This window comes from Taurulus bubalis (assembly GCF_910589615.1).
Source record: "Taurulus bubalis genome assembly, chromosome: 19".
In the NCBI taxonomy this organism is placed as follows: Eukaryota; Metazoa; Chordata; class Actinopteri; order Perciformes; family Cottidae; genus Taurulus; species Taurulus bubalis.
The window spans coordinates 9,281,062-9,304,544 of record NC_136607.1 but is presented as its reverse complement, the minus strand read 5'-3'; the positions used below and the strand labels follow the sequence as shown (position 1 = coordinate 9,304,544).

Sequence of the window (23,483 nt, the reverse complement as noted above, 5' to 3'; positions counted from 1 at the left end):
ATACAGAAAGGACGACCACAGAACAAATACAAATAAAAAGACAGCCAAGAATCATAAATGAATCAGTACAAGGGTCATAAAATGCATCGGATAATAAAGTCTGATAATCTAGTCAGATAGTTCAGAGAATCAGCAAACATCAGTGCGTACATTTGACCACGAAAAGAGCTCTTGGGTGATTTTGCAAACATCTGGAGAGATCTGGAGATGTCGTCATCTTGGTTTTTGGCCGTCACCGTAATCTAAGATGTTTACTGAGGTAATAATCCAATGGAGAAGAAGGGTCATACAATTGGATAATTTTACTTTTTGCAAACAGATGGAGCAGCCCCCTATTGGCCATTAGAAAGAATGCAGGTTTGCACTTCCACATTAGCTTCACTTTTCCGACCCAGAGGTTTCGGTTCCATGCAACTTGCGAGAGTAATGATGTGTTACAAGCTGTTACACACACACACACACACACACACACACACACACACACACACACACACACACACACACACACACACAACACAGAGAGAGAAAGATAGAGATATCAGGGTCAAACAGAAGGTATGAGTCAAGGAAACTGACTCAATATTTCCTCATCCATCCCCTTTCCCTCTCCCTCTCCCAGCGGTTTCATTTCTAAATGTCTTCGGGCAGGTGTGTCAGGTTGCGTGCGTGTGTGAGCGTGTCTGCTGCCTGCCTTTAACATCACATGGACACACACACATGGCATGAACACGGAAGATCTCCCTGCCTTTCGTTACCCAGCTGTCTCTGTGCTCCCTCAGGTCCACTGTGACAGAGTCATCCAACCAAAAAGAAAAACACGGAGAAAACAACGGTGCAAGAGGTTAGCAGCTTCTCCCCGAGCGACACAGCACAAGCCTCCAGAGCCTCCAGAGCCTGCAGATCGGCACTGACCTTGTAGCTGCAAGGTCCCCGGTTTGCTTCCAGATGGGGACTATTGCTGCATGTCATACTCCTCTATCTCTCTCTCTCTCTCTCTCTCTCAATCTGTATTTTCCATCTCTGTGTTCATTTTGATGTCATCTAAAAAGATAAAGTACCAAAACAAGAAACCTCCAAAGAACTAGTTATATGTTCACAGACTGCTGTACTGCTGACATACTGCTGGTGTGCTACACAAGCAGGCCGTATTTTTAGATAATTGCATCACTTGGTATTTATCAAATGTCAATAGCCCAGATTAATTAAGGGTGTATGAGATCAACTTAAAGCTTTTCTGGAAAGTACATCAATACTAGGAAATAGGATGGTGTTGTTTTAATGTGCATCGCTTGCTGATAGTGTGCGATGCCAACCTAATCAAACATGATGGGTTTTTCTTTTCTTTCTTTTTTTATAAAGCAGCTGTAGTGCCTTAGTTGGGCTCGCGTACATTGGCAAGCTGCTCCAGTCTCTAAAATAATGTGACTGTCGACCTTAAGTCATTATCGGATTCAACAACTCTGCTGTTATTAACTTTACAAAGCACCACTGCTAGCATCAGTTTAACTGCACAAGATTTATGTTCCCAGTGATGTACTGTAGGTTGTGCTACATGCTCATCTTATTTATTTGTTACTGAAACTGTTGATATGTTTCTGATGAATAATGAAGGACCTCATTACCTGTTAAAAGGACTGCTAACCTTGATGTGCATCATTGTGTTGTGCCTTTGCCCTTAATTATTGTTTTTAAATTGTTATTGAAATCTTTTCTTTTTGTGTGTGCTTGGTACTAGTTTCACCTGCTGTGTACATTTAATGTATGTGTAGCAAAGCAACAAAGGTTGAAGACATCTATCTTATTTATTATATATATACATATATATATATATATATATATATGTATATATATAATAATATAAATGTCTTCATCAAGAGAAAAAAAATATATATATATCTCTTTTCTTTCAGAAGACGTCACTCTTCTGTTTACAAAATGATGGAGTATAATCAGTAAGTGTCCCCTCATGTATTTAAATCTCAAAAACCAGGAAACATACAGACTGATGAATAGCACTAAGGGTGAGAGGAAACTTATGTATTTTGGATTTTTGGGGTCCTTTTAACCCCCACCTAATTATGGCTGTAGAATCATTCTAACAAAAGCACAATCAGTTTTTTGGCTTAACATTAACTTTTAACCATCTTTCTCTCAATACATGTCAGTCAGTGTGGGCGCCCACAAGTGTGTGTGTGGCCACAGTTTATACATGGGCCGAGGCAGAAAGGGGTGTGATTGGCAGTAAATAGCATAACTGCTCCTCTGGGGGAGTCAATGATCGGAGGTACACCGAGCTATTATCCAAGCCTCCATGAGAGCAATTCCTCCCATGAAACCTGCTCTCCTGCGGGGGGGGGGGGGGGAGAGAGAGAGAGAGAGAGAGAGAGAGAGAGATTTTTTGATTTTTACAAAAACACTTTATTTACATATTTTCAGTTTTACAAATACAATTAGTGTTAATGTAATAAATAACAATAAATGCAATAGAATCCTTGTTCTACCGTTTCCCTTTTTTTTTAAAACACCATCAGTCAGTTAAAAAATGTGTAAAAGACAGTTGACCGTCCGAAACCTTGCACAGTGTGTTCTTAAAACACCACCGCTCTATGAACAACTCAAGGTCGGAGATGTGGTGATAAAAACAAAACTCGAGCCAGAGTCTTGACCGGAGGTTTGTCCTCCACACTGCCGCCGCTTGCTGCCCATCCCCATGCTCGACCTGCCTCTTTCTGCTCGTGTAAATCGCCAGTTTAGCCTGGCCTGAGATGAAATTGAGGAGCTGCCACTTGTTTTTAAAACTTTTGTTGTAGCCCGCTCCCATAATAAAAATCCTCTCAGAAAAAACAACGCCAAAGCGTGTAAAAACCGATGCTAAAAGAGAGGAGGTCTTCAACCTTTCTCTTACACTCAGTAAAAACGTGGTAAACTGTCTCACGTACTCCGCAAAATGGGCATCCGCTAAAAACAGCTGGGTTAAGAACAGAGATAAAAGCGTTCGTAGCGTCCTGTCCCCCCTCCTCCCTGGCTAAAAACACAACCCCCTGCGGCACCCAGTGCAGACCCCCCCAGAGGAAATCCACCATCTTTCTTTGGAACTCCGCAAGTAGGCCCGAGGGGGGGTCCACACAGGTTAGCCGCACAAAACCTTTCCAGAATTGCCCCTCCCATCAGTGTTTTGTTGTTGCCTTGCTTTGGTTACGAGTTTTTTTAATCTAAAACCCTCTGCTCTGTGAGGCCAGGCTCCCCCCTCTGGCTCATGTGGAGCCTGGCCGAGGTGATAAAAAGACCGAGGTCTGGGAAATGGTCGCCAACCTTCACCTGCTGGTTCTTGGTTTTTGCTAAAAACGCTTTCAGTTTGTCAAGTGTGATCGTTTTGCTTTTTTAGCTGCTGCTAAAAACAGCGACATCACTGCTGTCAGACACACACCGATCCTCCGCACTCTCCTCAGTCACACACTCATTTGCCACCCCCCTCCTGCTCGACCTCCTACGTTTTGCTGCACTTCTCTTTTTGTTTTTGTTTGCTTCCTCTATGCCTCCTCCACCTGCTCACTCCACAGCACACTGTGCTCCTCCATGTCCTCTTCTTGCTCCTTTGCCTTTACGCCCTCCTCACCTGCCTTCTCCCAACAGCCTCCACCTCATCCTCTCCCACTTCACCCAGAGCACCCTCCCCTCCCGGAACAGTCCCTTCACCCACCGCTCCCTCCTCACACAACATACCCTCACCCAAAACCCCCTTTTCACCCGTGGCCACCTCCACCCCCGGTACGTCAACTGAACTCACCCCATGTGTTGGGTCGGCCACACCGGCGGGGCCCCGCAGAGAGCTGCGCGGAGCTCCTCCCCACAACCGAAACACCTCATCCTCGCTGAAGTGGCGTGTATTGTGTAATCATAATCATCTACTTTCACAATGAAACGGAGGTTGAGCTCCTCGTTCCGATTGTTCAGTATCATATACAGTTGTCTCCGATGAGACACGACGTGTTTTAGCAACGGAGACTTACATCCAGACAACATCCTGCGGATCGGGGACGCCACCGTCCCGTGTCTGGACAGCTCTCTGCTGAGGAACTCATTGGAGATGAAAGGAGGGACGTTCGACAGGACCACCTTGGTGGCGGGCTGGGACAAAAGGTAGTACCTGCACGAAACAACTGTTCACGGTGATGTCCGTCTCGACGACGGAGTTCACCTTCTCCACCCGGTCCAGAAACACCACCACCGCACTGTTCATACGAGCGGCCGACACCACGCCGCTGTGGCCGACCATTTCCCCCACAGCGAGGCCGACATCCTCCACGCTGCAGGGGAACGTGGCACAGACCTTCACATAAAGACCTTTCATAACGCTCCGACTGGCCTGAGACGCAAATGAGGAAACGTCCCAAAGGACACACGAGCAGTCAAAGTGTAAGTGCAGTGTCTGTGTAAAAAAAATGTGTGTGTGTGTGTGTGTGTGTGTGTGTGTGTGTGTGTGTGTGTGTGTGTGTGTGTGTGTGTGTGTGTGTGTGTGTGTGTGTGTGTGTGTGTGTGCAATGCATACTGTCAAGCTTAGTCATCAGCAAGCTAGAGTGCACCTGCCGTCTTGGAGTAGTGTGTTTGTGCAGATGACGTAATGTAAGTGTGTGTGTGTGTGTGTGTGTGTGTGTGTGTGTGTGTGTGTGTGTGTGTGTGTGTGTGTGTGTGTGTGTGTGTGTGTGTGTGTAGGTGAGGGAGTCAAGTTCAGGTTCAGGACAGGTCAAGTGTTGGGGCGATGTAACAGTCTCTCTCAGATCTGGGTGAGCACTTTTATGTTTTATTACCTTCACTCTCCGAGCCCAAGGCTATCAGCTCCAGCAGATGTATTACATCTTAGCCTGAGAAATGCACACACACACACACACACACACACACACACACACACACACACACACACACACACACACACACACACTCGCTCAGTTGGGGTTAATGGGGTGACAATCTGAGGGTGAAGGCCTGCGTTATAAGCTCACCATCCATATTAAAAAACAAGACAGTCTCTGGTTCTTCTAAAATAGAAGCAACGCAAATAAAGAACTGTAAAAAAGAAAAAGAGAAATAAAGCTAGGATTGGTAATCTTGAGAAACCAGCAAGACGCTTGATTTTAAAAATCATCCCACGGAGCCCACACTGTCACTAACCGCACTCACTGAAGAAAGATTATGTAACTTTAAAGGGAAATAAAAGATTTCAGACAGATGGGTCAATATTCTTTGAAGGATACATTCAGGATGTCAAACTCATTCAGCAGCGCGAAAAACAGGTTAAAAAAAGGACAGCATGATTTGACAACTTGAAAGGGAAAAAAAGCACATGTTTCATGAAAGCCCTGAATGGTGTATTGACCAAATGTGTTGCATGCTCAGCAACACATACTGTTTCACTGACTTATCTCCTCTTTAGATATGACATTAATCAAATCAGTAGAGGACACGCAGAGGACTGAACAGGACACTGGTGATAATTGTGTATTGGATTCTGACAAACACACCAGCTGTGGACAAATGAAAAGGTCCAACTCAATCCCCCCATCCTCACCTCCCCTCCTTCTCATCCCTCCTTGTTTCTCTTTTTCCACTCGTGCGCTCAATCCATCACTACAATCCGTTAATACAAACGCAACTCGAGCAGAAACAATCTAGAGATGAAATATTCACCTCCCAACCCCCTTTCAGCATGGAGTCTATTATCTGTGTACGGCTGGTTTTAAGTCTTTAAACGTGGCACATTGTCGGGGATCATAGTCTGTGAGTCAGAACTCATCACGACCGCGGCAGCTTAGCTTGACCTTGGCAATATCAGGAGAATTAATGCTCCTCATATTCCTGCTGGAACCAAGCGGGACAGAGCTTTGATGCCTGATAGTCTGATAGAGGACATGCCAGAGATATTAGATGGGGCTTCACCCCCGGATGGTGTTACAGCATAAGAGCGAATTATGTGACGCCACCGGTATTGTAGTTTTCAATCTTCCCAAGAAATCTCAATCCTCCCCCTTCTCTCAAGGTAATTGACTCTGTGTCGCAGCGGGATCAGCCTAAACTACCATGTTTTAAAAGGGAAGGCGATGATGTGGATTATGTGTGAATCTTCAGGAACATTATATATGACTTTTAACTCAAAAATCCAAATACACATTGGTTGGTCGCAGCAATATGCCCACGCTGTGTCTACGCTGCTGAAAATAAAACAAGGTTAGAAATTCTGTTTCCATTAACCTACATTAATGATGTCTTTTATTCATCGATATTACAAGATTTACACCTCAGGCTGGCTTAGGAAATGTTTTCAAAACGTTGAGGTGTTTTATTCATTTCTGGCATTTCCATCTTCATGAGACAGTAGCCTTTTTTGAAATATTTCTTTGTGAATGCGAAAAGCTCGCTCTGGTCTACTGTGCCTTGTGATTGTGTTATTTCCTGGAGCCTCAGGTTCTTAGGCTGCTTGCTTTTCGAGGTTGTAAATAGAACTTTCGGTCTTAATTCTATATCCATCCCCACATTGTGGCAATCCAGACAGAAGGGAAGAGACAGGGAAGCAAAGGGACAGTCAACAAGAGAGAAAGAAAGATGCAAACAGCTCTTTTCACAAGCCTCCGCCAGCTGATTTTGTTTAAAACAAAGAGTGATTAATACATGTATTCTTGAGATTGTTTAAACAGTAGCCCTGACCCATCCCTCCAGAAGTGTTTGAATTGGCTTCTGCAGGCAAAGTCCTTTTTAATCCATCATGTTGTGGGAGTGTGTGATTCATGGCTTTTCAGACGAGACAGAGACTTTTCACACTCAAGTTGCTGTTCACACGAAAGAGAAGACTGTCACACTTTGGGATACATTGGAAGTAGTTCACGTCACAAACAATCGATCTGCCTGCTAAGCGGCTGCCTCACCACCGTGCACAGATGCTGATCTGGCTGCCTGCGGAACAGTTAGTGACTCAGCACCAGCTGAACGAATGTGCCACTATACCGCAGAAAACATCCTTACCAGCCATCAACTGTCCCACCAATAAATACAGGAGTACATTACATTGCATCAGACCTTAATACGTCACTAGAATGCCCACCCATCTGCAGTGTGTTTACTCTGTGTGTTTACTCTGCGCTCAGATCACCGGCAGTGAGTGACAGCCAGAAAGGGAAGGAGAAAGTGAGCAAGCAGAGCTAAAGCCAGAGTAATATGTTAAAATGGCCGCAGAGAATAGGTGGAAATGGTGAGAGAAAGTAGTCAGCTTAAAAAGCACTCTGCCTCCTTTCTTTCTCTGTGCTTTGATCATGTCCCAAAACTCCAGGGTTAATGGATTGCTGCGCTTTGAGGGAAGCTCAAGGAGGTTTTCATGATTGGACAATGCAATGAAAAAGAAAGACAGAAAGAAAGACAGAAACATACTTTGAATAATACAAAAAAATTCAAATTTTCTTTCAACAACATCAACAGTGGATGATTGGCAGAACAAATGTGTTGATCTGTGAAATATGGAGATCGATTCTAAATACGTTTCAGTATTTTTTTGGGAGGCGGGTGACGGATGGCTCTAAACACTACAATACACTGGAGCCCTCGACTCCCAAGATGCATCCTTCCACTGTGCAACTTTGCTACTCGTTATATTCCTGCAGGTCAACGCCCTTTGTATGAACGCCAAGCTACCGCACCGAGTGATACGAAACAAAGTGCACCAATAACCCCGACATGTTGTCTGTGTGAGGTGATGGTCTCTCTTCTTCAATTATTCAAACACGGGAACACTCGACAGGCTCTGCTGCCCATCATGTATGCCGGCAGCCAACAAGAATATATGTCATTATGTGCGTCACTTTTGCTTGTAATCATCACCTTATCAAATGATGACATGCATCACTTAAAAAGGCTTCCGTCACACCTCCTACCGTATTATTAATTTTTTGTATTATTCCTCAGGTTTATGCATCACTTTCCTGGTGTTGATTGAAAGAGTGGCGGACAGCAGATGGTATGGAAGAAGGAGGTGTTTTTGTGTGTGTGCGTGTGTGTGTGTTTGTGTGTGTGTGTGTGTGTGTGCGTGCGTGTGTGTGTGCCGGTAGGAGATAGGTAAGGCAGCTCCACAGTATCGGATGACCTGCAGGGGCCTCCTCTCCGGTTGTCCCAATCATAAAAGAGACATCTGGGCCGGCTAACGGATCGCTGCCGGTCAGCGCTGTGTGTGTTGGGAAGGATGTGATGTAATCTGCCAGACACACAAAAGAAGATTTACTTTGCTGCTGGTGGCCACTGTCTCAATATGTGAGTGATTAAACCCGGGCCATTGTAAAGATCTACACGACACCAGTGGGATTTAAGGAGCCCCGCTGTTTTTACTCTGCTCCTGCTCTGGTAACTCACAGATCAGGGGACTTGACAACATGCCAGGAAGTGTTTTTCTCAAGAGGAGATTATTTAATCGTCCCTCATTGTGCTTACGTCACTCTTTTAAATCCCTTTTCTTCCTCCTCCTCCAGTAGAGCAGTCATTGAATGGCTGCTAGCGTCAGGCAGTGGAGGAGAATTTTCCTGAATGTGTGCAGAGGAAACTGATGACAAAATATCGCTGCAATAAAAAGGTTAATTGGGAAGGCAGATATGATCTAACTGTTTCTACATTTTTAAGAATAAAATGTGTTAGACTGCACACCGCTCTATAAATAATTACACAGGTCCTATGAATATTACAGTGTGACTGTGATGAATGCAAATGCAGACTCCCCCCTTCTGATTGCATTAAAAAGTTAACATCTTTTGCTCAGATTCTATGCATATAGAGCATCTGCAGATTCACAACATGTTAAATCACAACACATCATGGTACGCATCGTATCGCCAGATGTTTGTCAATAAGCAGCACTAATAATTACGTGATGAGGATCATTACTGGGCTCAATAGTGCTCAGGGCTGTAGTCATGCAGGGTTTTCCCCTCGGCACATGGAGGCGAAGTCATGCTGCCTCCTAACACCGGAAAAATTATTACACTCGTGAAATATAACATTAACCTTAAAAGACAAATTGCATATCGCACCGCAAAAGGCCATGCGTGGCCACGTACGAGTGATGCTACAGAGCAGTCATTTAGTGAGTGTCAATTAGAGATGAGATGAGACACAGAAGCAGCTCAGGAGGTGACAGCGATTGATCAATCACATGCTAAGAAGAGCGGATGACAGGAAAAAACTCAACTGCACTGAGCTGAATGGAACACATATAACTGTAAGCGTGTCCTATAGCGAGCACATGCTGTACACATCTCTACCTGCATGTGACCCGGCTCATAATTATACTTGTCAAGGAGCAACAGACAGACCAAAGCAACAATGAAGCGTCGACATCATCATTGATAATCGGAGCAGACCTCTTGTCGTCTCATGGCTCTCACAATGGTTGAGACGGAGCCTCACAAAGAAAACAACAACAGCAACAACAACAACTACGAACCGCTCGATCCCACCACGAGTCTGGAGGGCATCAATGAGATGCCTCCATGATTCCTCACCGACAAAATAAAAGAACTCTCGATAATATCTTGTTTTCATTGTCCTCGTTCTTAAAAGAAAATTCACTTTCCACTTTTAAATGGCAAATACAAATTCAATAGCATATGTCAGGTTCATTTAGTTGACTATGTCAAGGTTTAGGAGGATGCCTGCTGGTGTTATCCCCTGAGTGTGACACAGTATTACAAAGAGGGATTTACAGATTACGAGATTGGAATGTGACTATATAGAAATCATTTTGTGAAGCTAATTGTGTCAAACAAGAAAGAAAGCTGATTGCATCCATTTTTCGTGGCAGCAGTCTGTGGTTTTGCATATTATAGCTGTATCACAATAACAGCATAGCACACCGCAGCCCCCAAAATGACCGTCATGGTTGAATCAACACAAAACTATAACTATAACCTTCATGAAGATAAATTTGACTCAGGGCTGGGAATAGGCCTTAAATACATTTAAAGTAATGCTAGTGCGTCATTGGATACCCAGCGTGTGCGTGTGCGTGTGTGTGTGTGTGTGTGTGTGTGTGTGTGTGTGTGTGTCTGCATATCCCCTCACCCGAACCAAAACAACTTCTGCAGGCAACAGCAAGTAGCCAGTCCGAGGCCGAGTCGGTCCTACTGGGTTACTTTGGCTGATATCTTAGAGGCAGCGAGTACCAATACCCAGCCCTAGTTTTACTGCAGAGCTGTTGTGTTAGACTTTAATAGTTTTGGATGGCTGCACTAATAAACTGACAATTGAGTGTGTTTCAATAAACATAATGGTCTTACCGCAGGCCTTAAATAACAACATTGTATGTCTGTGAAACTTCCAAGCACCCAAGGATTTAATAGAATAAGTAATTTCCTGCCTGCACACAGAAGTGAACAGAGATGAAGGGATTCAGTTCATTGACCGGATATTAATGACTGCTTCCGGTGATTTAGTGCTGTGGAGACCAGGTGATGGATTGGGGACACCTTTACTGTGAACTGAAGCATTTGGCGGCTCCATTGTAAAACAATTAGACCTCTACAATAGAGTCCCTTTGGCAGCAGATCTGTCTGAGGGACCCTGGGTGGGCCAGCCAGGGGAGAATAAAAACACTGACTTTAGATGGACACGCAGATGAGATATTTGACACGAAAGGACGGGAAATAGGAGAGGTGTTCCCAATTTGGTGTGTGCTTCTATCGGCACATGTGAGAGCTTGCATTAATACTGTCTACGGGACATGTATACTAGCAGTGTTTGAAGTCGGCCGGCATAAGCAAATCTTGCTTCTTGTTCCTATAAATTAATGAATGTATTATTTCTTTATGCTTGTTATACTGGGCTATCCATCTGCCATAGCAGGCCTTGAATACTTCAATATTATTGTAAATGAGACCGTATAGGGTTAAGTTGGTGTGTTTGTATATTTACCCAGTGCTAGAATATGCTTCCCTGAGTTATTTGTAGCCTATAATATTGCTTTATAATATTTTATAGGATGACTAGAGCCAGGAATCAACACAAGCCAGCCAGACAGGGTGTGAGCTATTGATTCAGGTTTTAGGAGCACAGCCAGTCCCAGTCAAGATAATCATACCTTTTATACAGCAGGATAAAGAGACACATTCTGAGTTTCTACACTGAATGAAATACATTAGGAGCCATTGTGATAGGGGTCCTTCCCCCAAGAAAATCTGGGCTATTATTATTACTATAGATAGCGCATCAAAAGCTTAAAGACAAAACTTGCTTTAGTTGAATAATGACATGATTCACACATATCACAGCCTTCGTCTGAACATTTAATTTTTCTGGCAATGTTTGTCCTGTAAAATCATATTCAGGAAAAACTTTTTACATACATGTTTCTTTAATTCTAATTGCTCGCAGAAAAATGAAAGCACCCTCCGTGCTGCGGGTTGGCTCGTTCTGATGCCCGCCACATTGTCTTGTTCACGTTGTTTATGAGGCGCGGCGCAAAAAAACCTGCTGGTGCTGAGCTGTTATGAATCACCCAGATAACTTGATATGGAGAGGGCAGTGGAGGGTTACCGGCAGCTTGTGAGAAGTGCCAGTGTACAAGAAAAAGTAAAGAAAAGACCATCCAACAAAGAGTAAAATGTATTAAATATATTACTGGCACTGTGCAACAGTGAGTAGCAGCCCACTTTGAGCACTGTATATAATTATAGAGTGAAAGCAAAAATGTATAAAGCTATCATCTTTATCATCTTCTGTCTGGACAACGAAAGGTGAGGGTGTGGGTCAACATAAAAAAAACAAAGTAGTGTGTGTGTGTGTGTGTGTGTGTGTGTGTGTGTGTGTGTGTGTGTGTGTGTGCGCCTCTGTGTCTGTCCACACCCGACTGCCGGGTGTCCAGTTATGGCTGCATGCTCGAGGGCCTTGTGTGGTAGCGGTGACTCACACTCTCAAAACACCTATTATTGGCCGTTTTTTCGCTGCCTGCTGGCTCCACGCTCAACACTCTTCACTGTCCACCGGCCGGTACAGGGGCCGCATGCGGTATCACAGCTGAGGGCTTTGAATCTTCATGCGTCGTTTGATCCATCCTTCTCGTTTCTTATTCCTTTCCCCTCCAATTTCTTTCCCACCTGCCAACTCCCTGTACGGTCGCCAACGCCTCTAACCGGCAGTTACATCTTATCTTCCCTCCTGATTAAAGCTTGAGAGACTTTCACTCCTCCACTGTTAGTCCCCACTATCAGAACTGAACAAACCACTGTTCTATTCTTTTCTGTGGGAAAGAAATATGGTCTCAAATATAGATGTGGCGCCGATGTGGGGAAAGGACAGGGGGAAGAAATGCTAATTCAGTTTAAAGCCTCTTTCACACATACTTCCCAGTAAATTACTGCAATATCCTTTCAGACACCTTTCGCCTATTCATGCATGCACTACAATCGGGAACATTTCCGCACTGTGCCTTTTCACACAATGCCGGAATAGATGGGGCAAGGGACAGTCCAGCAGTCCATGGCGGTAATGCAACACTTCAGGATGCCAAGTGACATAAGACCTCAACAGAAGGATATGATCGGAAAACTCCAGATGTGCGTGATGTGATCCATGTGGCGGAATTTGTCTCTTTTTATTTTTAGGAACACCCTTTGCTCCCATGCACGCGTGACCCCATGCAGGAAATGTTTCTGAACATTCCAGGGATGGGAAGCATGAACGAAAAGGACTCAAGTTTTGTTTAAACCTGTGGGTCAGGGAGAATTAAGACATGCGCAGACATCCAATGAATGTGGGTTGGATACATATTTGGAAAGCCTCCAGCTGAGCTCTGTGAATATGTGGTAATTCTGAAATGGTGTCATTTTAAACCGCAGTAAACACAACAGAGAAAAGAGAGCCATTGTTTCGGGTGAAGTCAAACTTATGGATTTCTTCTTCTCCTAAAACTTTTGGCCGACATGAGAAGCGTTAGCTGATGGAGAAGGCAAATGTCCAGCGTCTCACACGACTACAGCTGGTGGAAACTTTTCTTCTATCCTTGAGGCAGAGAGTTCGAGCTGCCAAATATTAAAGAAGACTAAGCACTGACCCTACAAACTTCAGCCATGACTGGTTTTATACTCATACAGCCACAGCTGGAAGCCGGCCAGTACAAAGCCTATGGCCAAATAACTGTTGGCCAGTAGAGCAGAGAGGTGCAAAGTCTTGCTCAAGGGCAACGCAAGCGGCGTTTTTCGAAGTGCAGTAGTAGCAGCCTTTAACTTTGTTTAATTACAGATTCCCGGGCTGGTCCAACAATTCAAACTGCTCCTCTCTATTATAAACTGCTGTTGCCCAAGATGAATAATACGCATTATAACTGTCCAATTTTCCAGTTCACTGCATTATATCTAAGATTCAGTGCTGGATTTTGTCAGATGTCTACCAGTCCAGCACTGCATGTGCTGTATAATAAATTTCCGCATCTCACTACTGCATTTCATTTCTTAAACTGCACTGCAACTTGTATTCTATTCTTTGCTTTTTGATTGTTTCTCATGTTTTAATGAATGTTCTTAATTGTTTTTAAATCGTCTTTTCTTCTGCATTATGTTTTGATGCTTTTAATGGTTTCATGTGAAGCACTTTGAATCGCCTTGTTGTTGAAATGTCAAATAAACGTGCCTTGCCTTGCCTATGTAAGTGACATCCAAAGCAGTGGCTGGAAAGGAGGACATTTGGGGATTTGGACATTAAGTGTTTTAAATGTGTATTTCAGGATTTATTTTGGCAATTTCAACTTTGACAGGAAATGAAAGAAAGAGAGGAGACGACAGGTGGAAAAAAGAACCATCAGGAGGCCCCTTGAATACCTTTTTCTAAACAAATACTTTACATGGGCGACTGTGGCTCAGTGGTGAACAGGGTCGTCCTTCAATCAGAGGATTGGCTGTTCGATCCCCGGCTCCGCTAGCCCATGTCCCATGTCCTTGAGCAAGACACTTAACCCTAAATAGCTGTGCCTACGTTGTATGAATGGTTGATAATCCTGATGTGGCACCTTGCATGGTAGCTCCTCTCATCGGTGTGTGAATGGGTGAATGATGCCATGTAGTGTTAAAGTGCTTTGAGTGGTCGGATGACTAGAAAAGCACTGTACGGGTTATGTCATTTGTTGTCTGTCAAAATCAACAGGAAGGAAATGAGCAGTGACAACTAAACTAACCATACACTGGTACCCTCACTGGGAAAACTGCAGTACCTGTAAAGACTGTATGCCAGTTTAGAAGGTGATCTTATTAAAAAAAACATTCATATTCTGAGAAGTAATACATTAGGAAACCAATTCATGTAAAAATAAATATTAACGAGAACTAATTATGCTCTGTGCCGCAATTAAACTGAATGCATTATGTTATTCAAATAACTATGACTGATGAATGAAATGCAAAAGTTTCTTAAATTATACTGTCAAACTCGCTTGACTGATTCATACTGAGTGTACTGCATTTTCGGCTCTTTGTGGTTGCAGGATCTTTCTTTCTTTTGTTATGAAACTTTCAGGATACAAAATGACAAAGCCTTGATTCTTGGCGGCACTGGAAGTTAATTCTCACTAATACTGCCAATGTTATTATAATAAATAAAACCTGTGCCAGCGAAAGCAACAATAAAAGGTTATGCTTACGTTACCCCACACATCTTTTCAACATAAAATAGTTGAAAGCCAGCCAAAGGTCTCTTCATTCCATCATGAACGCAGACTGCTTCTGAAGCCTCGACAGCACTCTTGAATGAAATGTAGTCGTTACAAGACAGAGGTGTCATTTTCTAATGGCTGCTGCTTTCTTCTCTGGCCACTCGGAAGGTGCCCCTTTCATACAAATCAGAGCAGAGCATGATTTGTTTACACACATAAATTATTTGCATGCTTACACACATTGACAAATAAAAGAACTGCCTCTTGTGATGTATAAAATGCCGTCTGTACTGGAGGAAGTTATGGCAGAAAGGAGCCAAAGGTTAAGCGTCTTCTCGCTCGTGGGCATGCTAGCGGCCGTTTGTTGTTGTTCAGGAGAGAAGTGAAATAATTCATTCTTGGTTTGATTTCTCAAACCTTCTGGGCAGCTTGAGGCAACAATCAGCCCCAATGTTTACAAGAGAGACTACACTCTGAATGTTCTTTGGTGACTTTGTATGGGAATCCGCTGCTCTGGAAAAGACAATCCTGATTATAAAGCAACACCCCGTCAACATCGGCTTTTGTCGATTTTTTGAAGATGCAAAACACTTTTTGTAAAGTTTCCAAAAGTTGCCAGAGTCCTCATCCTTGAACTGATACGGGGTACTTTCATCTCGGCGAATCGGAAATCCTGCATCTGTGTCGCTTGCGTCAGTCACATGCAGTATTCACGCTCTCTCCCCCGTCTGCCTCTGCCAGCGTTTTTTTTTTCTCAGACTGTTTGCATTTTCCAGCTTTTAGCCTCATCATGACATTCTGTGAGAGCAGTAATTCTTGGCAGCTTCGACGGATGATTCAGTCCCCAGTGCGTCTTCGCAGTAAAGATGCTGGGGGACACTTTGACTCGTTCTCACTCATCTGGAATTTATTTCCTCCGTGGTATGGGGGGGAAAAACATGTTACACAAGCCGACAGAAGCTCCCACGGGTTAAACTGGGCTAACTCTTCCCGACACTTCCTCGAATACAACCAGAAGAAGAAAATATTGCTTTGTCATCCGGCCAATATAGCAACTCACTTTCTCTGTGTTTAAGCTCCAGCATCCTGTTTCAAAAGGAATCGCATCTTATGAAGGAAGCAAAGATGCCACTGCATGGGGTCCTTACGGTTCAAATAACGCCTCAATTCTGACCATCGTGTCATAACGTGCAATGGGATTCTGCTGCTGTTCATGTGCAGCCGTCTTCAGATAGAAATGTTGTGGATATTTTCTTTCAGGTTTTGGGCTCAGTAGCTGCAAGCCAACCTCTGTCACAAGTGCAGAATCAGCTCCAAGCGCAGAATTAGTTAATACCGCCCTCAAGTTTAACAAGATCCCTATCTGCCTCCTATCTAATCAACACGCTAACCATTAGCAGTCCGCAGTGCTGCTGCAGGCCGCTCGGCTCCCGTTTCTCTGACTCGTGGCCGAGTCTTTGCATGCCAATGTGCCTGGCAGCTGCCCAGGTGTCAACCCAGTAAATTTAGACCAGCTATCTTATTTATTTATTTTTTTGTAATTGCTTCTCCTTCTGGTCCCTTTTGCAGAACGGTCACCGCTTCAACTGCTCCAACGACACCAAACAATGTTTTTTCTTGTAATAACTAATTAAGACAATAATTGTCCGTAGAAACACACGTCAACCAATTTTGTCATCTGCTTCTCCAGCCGCTTGTCTCTGTGCCTCTGCGCCATCGTTGTGCCTTCGTTTCTCCCTCCAACACCCTCGACCGACTTGAGAACAATCAGATTAGAAAGTCAGAGAGACAGGCAGTCTGTGGCTGATGTCAAGACAAGACTTCCTGTCTCGATGTTATCGTGGCCCTAAAACAACACAATGTATGTCCCTACTCGTCCTGGCACGTCTCCTGACTGCCCAGCGCAGGGGAGATGACGAGAAGGCTAAATGCCGACATGGTAGCTAACCTTGGCGGGGACTCGAGGGGCCGGGGGCCAAGGCAGGCTCTTAGGAAGAGGAGAGAGCCGGAGACAGAAAGTAATACAGCTGTAAGCCCTTGACTCGTCCCCTGGGGCAAACAACAATCTATTGCTTTCAGAGGCCATCCCAGAACTCATCAGGCAACACAGGTTGGCTAAAGTGGAGCGGATTAAGCCTAAGTAGGCATACAGCGGGGGGCAGAGTGAATGAGTAATGTGCTGCAAACAAAATAAGTTGCATAGACTTATTTAAAGCTAGCCTTGTGTGTGTGTGTGTGTGTGTGTGTGTGTGTGTGTGTGTGTGTGTGTGTGTGTGCGTGCGTGTGTGTGTGTGTGTGTGTGTGTGTGTGTGTGTGTGTGTGTGTGTGGTATTACTGATTTGTTATGTATGTGCTTTGGTGCTTTATGGGTGGTAAGGCGTAGTGACTTTTATATAAGAAATTGGGCTGAGCAAATGAGCAATACTGTAACTTGTACATAACTCAGCGTACACTTTTTTTAAAAAACTATAATGTTGGGATGTAGGCCTTTCAAAATGAATCCTTTATTTGGCTCATAGAACAATTATAGCTGAATTAGCCCCGGCCAATTATCACTTCGTGAAGATTTTACAGATGGCTAACTTGCTATAAAAAAAAGTCCCTGTTTACGCATCCAGAAGAGACGGGTCGACATTATCATTCACGATAAGGTCCATCTGATGGTTGTCAGTTCAATATTACACCCACTCTTGAGAAGAACATCTGACTCTTTGGCTGCTAGACATTTCACTTTCTTGCCAATCGAGTTGCCAGCTTCGTCTGAGCTCAAGAGCTGCGAGACTGAAAGATCCAAAGCTTTGAGTCAGGCGATAACTCCTCTCGGGTTCACCACTAAGACCACTTTCACAATACAGGCGGCCAACCGACTGCACTTTCACATTAAAAAAAATACTGATTGATGGAGCTTTGAGTTTGGATACTCTGTCCGAGTTCAGTTCTCAGTGAGGGGGACGAGATCAGATGTGCTGTCACAACTGCACTCATCAGGAGCGTCCAGACAGCAGCTCATTCAAATGTGACATTTCATCTGTCAAAATGTGCCAGAAGCTTGAAGTCGCTGAGCTTTTTTTCCCAGACTTGGCTGGCAGTTTGTAAAGCGGCTGTACATTTTAAGGATAAATAGAGTTAATAATAAAGATAAGTTGCATACGACTTCAGCAAGAAATGTCAAACCTTTCTAAAAGGTATAGTGGTGCTCAGATTAAGTGAAATATTAAAACAAGGTTGTTATATCTTCATCTTATTAATACCATTATTTACTATTATAGCCTGGTATCTGCACCAGAAAATAAATTGTGGCTGCACATCATGGGTTTGCAGCGATGAACTCACTAATAGGTCTGGCAGAGTTCAGACAGTTGAAATTATGACGGTTTTAAACGCTTGCAGACGAAACCGAGAAGGCATTAAAATAACTGAACTCAAGCATTAATGACCTCCGGGGAGATTATATTATTTTTTTCATCTCAGAAACGGCTTCTCTCCTAGTTGGCTGGGTGCCTGCCCTGTCTGTCCGACTAATAACAGCAGTGTAGGCCTAGCAGCAGTGGCAGCAGTATAACTAGTGGTGTTCATAGCTAAAGACATACCATAATCATTACTTCTTGGCCCAATAGTGGAAGGAGAAGCATGGAATGAGGATCGGCTGATAATGACAATGGAATGATAACGACTGCTTTGAAAGAGAGATGTAGATGCACATATTATACAAGGAGCACATATTTAACCGACCTTTGCTTTCGCTCCCTCTCAGTCTCACAACCGACCCAATTACTCAGACAACAAAATAATGTGCATTTGCTCAAAGAAACCTTGAGACGGCAAAACTCCTCACTTACAGTACAGAGGCAGCAATCGATAACCTTCAATTCGCAGATGGAGAACATTTAAAAAATGTGGAGAATTGATTGTGGACACATGGACCGGGTAATCACGCCGTAAGTATTCCGTCCGAAGCGGTTTTGACATCACGTTCAATGTGAGGTGCAGAGGCGCTCTGCTGCAACCTTCAGGCTGGAGAGCATGATTTATAGAAGACGGACAACACAAAATTAGGCCAATGACCTCATCACTTCAACGTGCATCGCCATTGTCGCGTCAACAGAAGATCAGGCGTCTTCCTCAGAGACAGATAAAGCATCTCAAGTTAGGGCCGCACTATGAAATGACTATCAATCATGATCGCCATTCCGGTATTTTACGATTAAATTGAACATGATCAACTGCAAAACTGACTTTTTAAATGAGTGCTTCACAAAAACTGCCAGCCAGCCACCAGGTGGCAATCTGTGATCTTTCAGTCCAGAGAAGAAAAGTAATACACTGCATATAAAATAAACAAAGCATCTGAAGATAAGATTTAAGATCGAAAAAATATTATCTTAAATCCTATTCTGATGCAAATATGTATACATTAGCAGGAATGTAGCACAACTTGGAAGTGAATCAGTCATCGGGATAAGTAATCTTGATCTCAATATTGATAAAAAATAATCGGGATTATAATTTTTGCCGTAATCGCGCAGCCTTTGTTTGTTTTACTCCACAAAATATTGCAGAATCTAATGAGAAAACAACAATAAAACGATGAAAGTGCATTTATCTGAAGAGTCTAAAGGCACATCCAAAGGATCAGCTCCGTACGATAAGAGTTCAATGAATGTATCCAGGACATTGTCGCTGTGAAGCCTAAAACACACTCTAAAGCACGCAGGTGACCTGCGACTTAAGGCTTAATAGAGGGTTGGCGTGTTCTCACCTCTTGGTGTTCATCTAAAATCCTACAGGTGCAGTGTTTGGGATTTACTCGCGGTAAGAGTTGGCGTTATGGATAAACCCCTGCATAAAGTGAATTACAAAAAGTCCACACGAGAGGAGATAAAAAAAAACGTGGACAGCTTTTTCAAGATCGCTGAAGGTTAGAGAGGACTCAATTTAAGCTACACTCTATAATCCCCGGTGTGTCAGAAGGGAACAAACCGGTGACCTTTCAAATGGCAGACATACAATCACTATTTTAAAAAGCAGCTTATATATATCTGCCAGGTATTTTTTGCGGTTTTGTGCAGGCGATATTGCCCCTTCACTTTCTTTTTTGTGTGTTTTTACTGAGAAATAACTCCTCTCTCAATGTAACTGTCAATCAGGACTGCCTGGAAAAGTAGGAAAATCCGAGTGGTGAACTATTTTCAAAAGTCTCATTGAGATTAAGATGTGATTTCCAAGAGTGGCAGCACAAGAGCATTGCTCTCGGAATACATTTGATACGAACACTTAAAAAGCCCAAAACAGAGGCATATGCAATAGGAGAGAATATGTAATATATTTTCCTTAAGGCGCTTTCACTGCAACGTTTCAAAGCAATAAATAAGGAGCAAAAGCATTGATCACGAGTGGGATTTTTCAGGAACCTTGTTAAAGAGCTGAAATCCCTGTGACGTGAGTATATGACATGATGGGCAATAGGTGTGAAAGAGCGTGATCAGAAAAATTGATCAGAAAAGCATGCTTAAGTATTGAGTGAAGAAAAGAGGTAAAAAAAAAAAACTGTCAGGAGACAGAAGAAAACGCTGAGATGAGTTTTCAGCACCACGGACAGCTCATAAAACCAAGGATCTCACAAGGTCTCATAAATCAATCCTCCCTGTACACAAATCAGACAAGCTCTTTCTTTATCACCTAATTTGCTAATAGGTGTTATATACACTCAGTGGCATTAAGCAAAAACAGTGCACAGGGCTAAACGTTGTCCCAGTCTTTATTCTCCCGGTCTACAGCTTCAGAGCACATGGAGCCCAACATTCAGAGCTCCCTGCGCGCGCACACACACACACACACACACACACACACACACACACACACACACACACACACACACACACACACACACACACACACACACACACCTGTGTGGTTACCAGCTGCCTTGAAGGTGTCCAGTTACACTCCCAGGGGTACAGTGGTCACTGTAATACTGTCGCACCACATTGTATAGATCCAAAAAATAGCAGAAAAGCTGTTTCTAGCCAACAGAATCGATCCGACTCAATGAATTCCTTGTTTCACGTCGAGAGGTCAAGTTCAGACACACACGCGTTAATGTTAATGTCGCTTTAATATTCTAGGAGATATAAGAGGACAAGGTCGGTGCAAACAGCATCCCGTGACAGGTCACTGACCCTCTGCGGGCTACTGACCTACACCCTGCGTGCAGAGGATGGATACGTGTTATCTTAAGAGCTGCATGTGTGCAGGTTTTGGTGAAGTGTGAGAGAAAAATAAAACAACTTACCTTCACTGCTTCAGCATGAGTGACTTTGTCGAAGACTTTGTCGTTGACTTTCATGATCTGGTCGCCGATCCGGAGACCCTCTTTCTCCGCAAGGCTGCCGGGCTCCACCAGGGACACGTAGATCCCGACCCCGTGCTCTGAGCCGCCGCGGATGCTGAAGCCCAGGCCCTCGTTGCTCTTGTGCCGCTTCATGGTGACCTGGCGTATCTCGCCCGGCGGCTCGTGCACGAAGTTCCTCCCGAGCAGCGGCACCAGGGGAGCTGTCCCGTCGCTGCTGGTGCTGAAGCTGTCCGGCGAGCCGCGCAACGCCACCTGGTACTCGGGGGGCGGGTTGCTGGGCGAAAAACGCCCCGGGGGAGTCGGACTGGCTCCGGGGAAGTCGCCCGGCGGGGGTTCGGCGTCGCCGTTGCTCGTTGCAACTAAATCCGATTTCAAGTAGAGGCCCTCCGAGGTGTACTGCTCGAAGAGCAGCTGGTCGGAGCGCGGGATGACCAGCCGCAGCATGGGCAGAAGTTGCCGCTTGCTGGGCGCGTTGAGGATGACGTTGAGGGTCTGGACCAGGTCGTACACGTTGCGCTTGGAGTGGTAGACGTTGAGGCAGTGGATGAACTGCTCCCTCTCCAAGTCGTTGAGCAGGAGATTGAGCGCGTTGTGCAGCTTCCGCACGTTGGCCGACAGCGTCCGCGCGCTGGAGGCCACCGAGTTGGCCGAAGAGCTGAGCGACATGCGCTCCAGGTCGGTGCTGCTCATCCTGCCGACGGCGGTGACCCGGGACACGGCGCCGCGCTGGTGCGAGGTTAGAGTGCGGGCATCGCAGGCAGGCGGCGGCGCAGGACCGGACCGGCGCTGGGCATCACGACCGCTGGAGGACGTGCACTCCGATTATATCCATGTTCCCGATAGATGATCCGCTTATTATTAGCGATGAAAAGGCGGGGAGGTGGGATTGGGGGGGGAACTTCCACGCGCAATTAAGTCCAACTAATTCGATTTCACAGTTGACACAAATTAATTAGCACTTACCACGATTTAGCTCTCAGCGAGTGGATCCAGCAAACTTCCCCTCCGCGCGGGTGCGTCGAGACCGGACACGCAACAGCTCGCCCCGCTCCGTCGTAGAGCTTAGCAATGAGCCACGTAGAAGGATCTCAGCCTGCGTGTCATTAGCCCCCGGTCTTATTTTCCAGGAGGGTCAGGTGGCGGCCGAGCCGCCGCCGCCGTTTCTCTGGTGTCAGCAGAGCTCCACAACCGCAGAACTTAAAACGTCTTGGTTGGTTCTTGGTCCCGCTGTCGCGCGCGCGCGAGACCCAGAAAGAACAGCTATTTCCTCCACGGAGAAAAAATTGAAAAATATATTAAAAAGTTATTTGTGTTTCCCTTTGCTCGGCGTCCCGACGAGTCCGAATATTATCCCGCCCCCCGGGGGGTCTCGGTTCTGGGTCCAAACGACGTCAAGTTCCCACAAAAAAAAATAGCTCTCCAGCGGCGTTACGCGGAGGAAGCGACGCGTCCTCGAGCCGTGTGTCGGTTTGGTTTGGTGTCTGTTGTCCGTCCGGCTGCAGTGCAGCGCCGAGGTGACCTGCTGCTCGGTGTCTCCGTTACTACAGCGACGGAGTGGGATAGGGGGGGGGGGGGCTGGCCGTCCTCTGTCCGGAAGTGACGCAGCCTCGTGAGGCCAATACGTTGCTTTGCTTATTACCAACAACGTGCGCTCGCGCTCCCGTGCACACTAACGCCACCACTGAACAGGACTTTAATTAAACGTTTCAGTGGCGCGCCTATGATCTGTGTTTTTAAAGTCCACTTGTTTGTTCAATTTAAAAGGCAGAAGATGATTTGCATTTTTGTTTTTTCACGCGCTATTTCAATACGCAATTTAAAAGCTCACGTTTCTACAAGCTGGCCTTATGAAGAATTCCAAAGACAAAAAGCCAACCAAGCTGGTTGTGTGTCAACAGGTGGAACAACAGCTCAGTGAGGTATTTCACTTGTTGACTGGTTGTGCTTTTATAAGTATACACATAGAGTCTTGACCACAGAGGGGCTCCACTGAGGGCCACGATGGTTCTGCACTAAAGGACTTTATATAACAGCTTGTATGAGGACATGTTCCAGTCTTCCTCCAAAAGGCACGCAACAACTTTTAATGTATGAGTTAACCTCAGCAAGAAGAAGAAGAACCCCTGTTTTTAATGTTTACATGGATAAAAAAGACTACAAGCCCCGTTGACAACTGTCCATTGTGAAAGTATTGCACTTTGTGTTCTCTCAAATGCTTCATTTCCACATTGTACAGCCTTTAATACACTGTGTCACATCAATTAAGTGCACTAGTGTGTGTGTGTGTGTGTGTGTGTGTGTGTGTGTGTGTGTGTGTGTGTGTGTGTGTGTGTGTGTGTGTGTGTGTGTGTGTGTGTGTGAGTGTATTACTCTCATCATTTCCTTCTTCCTCTGGACAAACATCAATATTTGCCTGCAGGTCGTGCAGGGCTTTAAACTATCTGCCAGAATCCCTGATCCAAGCCA

General features: G+C 44.8%; 1 protein-coding gene across 1 annotated transcript in view; it reads right to left on the bottom strand.

The window, feature by feature from the left end:
* whrna (whirlin a) overlaps positions 1-21,707 on the bottom strand; it is a gene marked incomplete at both ends in the record, with an annotated part of 120,500 nt that extends 98,793 nt beyond the window's left edge. Inside the window, one exon of the mRNA XM_079235437.1 lies at positions 20,958-21,707. Within this exon, the coding sequence (XP_079091563.1) occupies positions 20,958-21,707 (750 nt within the window). The remainder of the gene's footprint in view (positions 1-20,957) is intronic.
* Between the last annotated feature and the right edge of the window lie 1,776 nt (positions 21,708-23,483).